This window comes from Benincasa hispida, chromosome 7 (genome assembly GCF_027475165.1).
Source record: "Benincasa hispida cultivar pf3 chromosome 7, pf3_genome.v1.1, whole genome shotgun sequence".
Classification (NCBI taxonomy): Eukaryota; Viridiplantae; Streptophyta; class Magnoliopsida; order Cucurbitales; family Cucurbitaceae; genus Benincasa; species Benincasa hispida.
The window spans coordinates 56727231-56731317 of NC_143484.1; the positions used below are offsets into that span (position 1 = coordinate 56727231).

At 31.3% G+C, this 4087-nt stretch overlaps 1 protein-coding gene across 1 annotated transcript; it reads left to right on the forward strand.

Annotated features, from left to right (window-relative positions):
- Window positions 1–473: 473 nt before the first annotated feature.
- UMAMIT36 (nodulin MtN21 /EamA-like transporter family protein) lies at window positions 474–3420 on the forward strand. Its single transcript, XM_039036743.2, has 7 exons — window positions 474–875; window positions 967–1035; window positions 1804–1920; window positions 2021–2270; window positions 2371–2529; window positions 2625–2776; window positions 3024–3420. The coding sequence occupies exons 1-7, from the start codon at window positions 670–672 to the stop codon at window positions 3181–3183; spliced, it is 1113 nt and encodes a 370-aa protein (XP_038892671.1). The 5' UTR covers window positions 474–669; the 3' UTR covers window positions 3184–3420.
- Window positions 3421–4087: the final 667 nt, after the last annotated feature.

Below are 4087 nucleotides of genomic sequence, written 5' to 3' on the forward strand. Positions count from 1 at the left end.
CTAAAAATAAAGATTATTTTAACCATTTAAAAATTACAGTCAAATGTACTATTCAGAATACATTGATAGTATTTAAGTCTAAAATGAAATGAAACTGTGGGAATAAATTGAAAGCTTTTAAGGAGCTAAATATCGGGGGGTGACGTAATTCCAATGGGCCAATGAAAAGATTTTTTTAAGTTTATAGAGTGGGGCCTTACTCAACGTTGGCCACGCAAATATTAGGCTGCAGAATTCCCAGCCTCGTTGTGCGAAGCTGATTTGTCATTTTTCTATTTATTCTTTACATTAATTAATTAATTAATTTCTTTTTTTTTTTTTAACCTAACCAAAAAAAAAGGAAAAAAAAAAGCTTTATAATTATAATGACCCCTTGACGTCTGGTCTAATGTTTTACACAAAAACAAAGCCAAAAATTTAATGATATAATAAAAGTAGACATTATATATCTAGTCAGCTTTTTCCCTAACGTCAGCCTTTAAAATAATTACCCAAAAATTCGAGCCGCTACTTCTCTTTCTCAAGTAGCTGTACGATGTGTTGAAAGGTTACCCTTTTCTGTTTCCCTTCTTCATTTTGTGGAGCATAAATAAGTGAAACCCATTTTCTAATTTCTCCATAAAATTTATAATTGAGAGAATTAAAGCAAAAGAAAGAAAAAAAAACGTAATGGAAGTTAAGGGAGAAAGAATATTGGGAACAGTGATTCCATTTTTGGCGATGGTGAGCATGGAAGGTTGCACGATTGCATTAACAATATTGGCTAAAACAGCCATTACTTATGGAATGTCTACTTTTGTTTTTGTTGTCTATACAAACGCTGTTGCTTCCATCATTCTTCTTCCTTATTCCTTCATCTTTCATTACAACCACAGGTTCTAATCCCATTCTTTCCTTTCCTTTCTAATTTCCCTTAAAGTTCAAAACTTTACCTTTAACTTCTTTTTTTATATAAACTTTTTGCAGAATGGAATATCAACAATCTTTGTTTTCCTTTCCTCTTCTTCTCCGAGTCTTCCTCTTGGGTTTCACTGGGTTTGTCTTCTCACCCCCTTTCTCTCTCAATCTCTCTTTAATACAAGTAGTTAAAAAAAACACTAAATTATTTGACAGACGGTTAGAATAATGTAACCGACAAATATTTTCATATCGTTGGATGTATGAGAGATAAATGAAGAACAATATAGCATTAAGTTGAATAACTTTTGGAAAAAAAAAATACAAAATTATTGTATGCATTCAGGTTGCATCTATTTATTTTGCAACTTAGTGTTATGGTTTAATTAAAATGTCTTGAAGTTGTTATTTGAAAATCTGGTTGATTGACTCTAAGGTTTAGAAAGATTGTTATATATAAACTCTTTTAACTTTAGAGGTGCTTCTACAATCTATATTTTTTATACTTCTCTCTAATAAGAAAATCATGTAAATCTTTGAGTTGATTTTTTAATTGTTTACCATGGTTCAACAACTCTTTGTTTGTTTTTTTCCTTCTGTTATGTGGCGAGAGGTGGACTGAAGAGAATAATAATTCACATATGGAGTTTATGATGCAAGTAAATATTACTCATAATTTTTTTTCTTAGTTTAGTTGGCATATCCTTTCACTGTAAGGCAGACAAGGCCCAGAACATTGAATTGTCTTTGACTTTTAAGCAATACAAAACTTTACCTAGTTTAATAATTTGGAAAGGTGAAATTGGTTAATTAATTATATCATGTCACGTACCAATAGATTAATTTACTGGTATCAAAGGAAGATAAAAAAGTAAATAATTTGATTTGGATTGTTGGACTGTGTAGGATATGTATATCTCAGAACCTAGCATTTTTGGGCCTAAGCTACAGCTCTCCAATTGTTGTATGTGCAATGGGTCTTATGCTTCCAGCCATTTCCTTCATACTCTCAATCCTTCTCGGGTAATGATTTATATTTCTTTTATTAATATGAATATAGTTCAACTGAGACTATTAAAAAAAAGGAAAAAATAGAAGTAATTAATTAGAGTTTGATTTTCAGGAGGACAAAAATAGAGTGGAAAAATCCCAACTTTATTACAAAGGTAGTTGGGACAGTTATATCAGTTATAGGAGCTACATGTGAAGAGCTATACCTAGGGCCAGTTGTACGGCAACATCCATCTTCTTCTACACATTTACAATTCAAACAGAAGCTTTTGGTGTTTACTTCAACCACAGATCGTTGGATTTTTGGTGGCCTTCTATTAGCAGCTGCCACTTTATGTGTCTCAATATGGAACATTATTCAGGTTAATAATAATAATATGTTTTTATTATTGTTATACACAAGCCCCATGTTTTTCTTTTTTTAACATTCTTTTTGTTGTTGTCATCATTTTTTTTGGCCAGTTGGGAGTTATAAAACAATACTCACAAGTGATGAAAGTTGCCTCATTTTATAGTTCAGTGGGCACATTACTCTCAACAATTGTGGCTTACTTTGTTGTCAATGATTCAAGTGCTTGGACAATCAAATCTAACTTCGACCTCTTTCTCATTATTGCAACTGTAAGAAAAACAATGGATAAGGACTTAGGTTAATTTTGTTGTTATATAAGTAGAAACCAGACCATTCATCCTATGAAAACGATGAACTTTTGCAGGGAACTTTTAGCGGTTTGATTCGAAACCGAGTGCAAATTTGGTGCATGCAAAAGAAAGGGCCATATTACGTGCCCATGTTCAAGCCTTTTGGCATTCTTTTTGCTACCTTCTTTGGCGTCACCTTCTTTGGCGACACTTTTCATTACGGAAGGTACAATTATTGAAAAATACTTGAGTACATCCTAAGCTGTATTTATATTTTCTGTTGTCCACTTAGTTATTATTTTTCATGTGACCAATTCTTCCTTCTTTGTTATTGGAGTGAACGGCAAAAAGATGAATGCAATTTAGTATGCACGGATTGGAGTGAAAAAATCTTTTTTGTTTTGTTTTTTTGTTTTGTGCTGATGTAAGTGAGAAAATCTTCTCTTTTTTTTTTTTGGGGGTATGATTGGCAGTGTGATGGCAGCATTTATAGCTGGAATGGGGTATTTGACAGTATTGTGGGGGCAAATTAACGAAGATCGTGGAGTAGGAGAAGACAAAGATGGTGACAAGAATAATGATGATTTGTCTTCAGCTAAAGTTCCACTTCTTGATGAAGAATCAGAAGTGTAAAAGAAACTAAAAATATCTAAGATTGATGATCAGAAAACAGTTATTTTTGAATGAAATTCTGATCAGAATTAGGAAGGCCTTTCGCTTTCTTATTAGAATCTCTCTCAATCTTTGGAGTTGAGAGCAACTGTATATAATTATCATTGTACTGTGTGCTATTTAATGGGATGCTTCTTCGTTGGTTTTCAATGTAATGGTATGATCCTTTTCTATTTATAATATATTATCATTCATCCATGCATTATTCTTCAATTTCTTTGCTTTCTCATGATGGTGATATATAATAGTTCTGATCATTTGAGCTGAGATTATATATATATATATACTGCAAGTGGTTTAAGATAATTTTGTAATAATAAGGTTATGTTGTGATTACAAAATAAAGAGAAGCTGAATTTGATAATTTTCACTTAACATATATATTCAATGGTTGATAATCAATTATTAAAATGGAAATGATTACTATTGAGAAAATGAATTGCCTGAAGAAAAATTTGATGGGTATTTTCGAAATATATCAGAAGTTAGACCCTACTTCTAAAATGGGTAAAAAAGTAATGGGATCTAAGTACTATAAAACGATCCTATAGTTTTGGTTCCAAATTTTCCTAGTTAGAAATGCTTTAAGATTGGGTATGCTAATTTTAGTTAAAATTCATTTTTGTTGAGAGTAGTACAAAAACTTTGAGAGAGTGCATGCTCTTGTGATTGAGATAATCACGGACAAAAGAATTTTGTGTGATCGTAAAAAATGATTCTTTTCCGATATGAAGTTTTCTGTATAAATTCATGGTTTCTTAATTTTGTTGTTTTCTTTTAAGAAATATTGTAGTAGTAAAAGTGTTTTTTCCACGAATCTAAGTGTACACATGAGGAAATATATGTGAAGATTCAAACTAATTAA

Bases quoted from the DNA above. Each gene is read 5' to 3' on its own strand.
- UMAMIT36 (XM_039036743.2), top strand. From the start codon at position 670: ATGGAAGTTAAGGGAGAAAGAATATTGGGAACAGTGATTCCATTTTTG. The intron at 1,036-1,803 runs GTTTGTCTTCTC...TGGACTGTGTAG, and splicing joins TTCCTCTTGGGTTTCACTGG to GATATGTATATCTCAGAACC. The intron at 1,921-2,020 runs GTAATGATTTAT...TTTGATTTTCAG, and splicing joins ATACTCTCAATCCTTCTCGG to GAGGACAAAAATAGAGTGGA.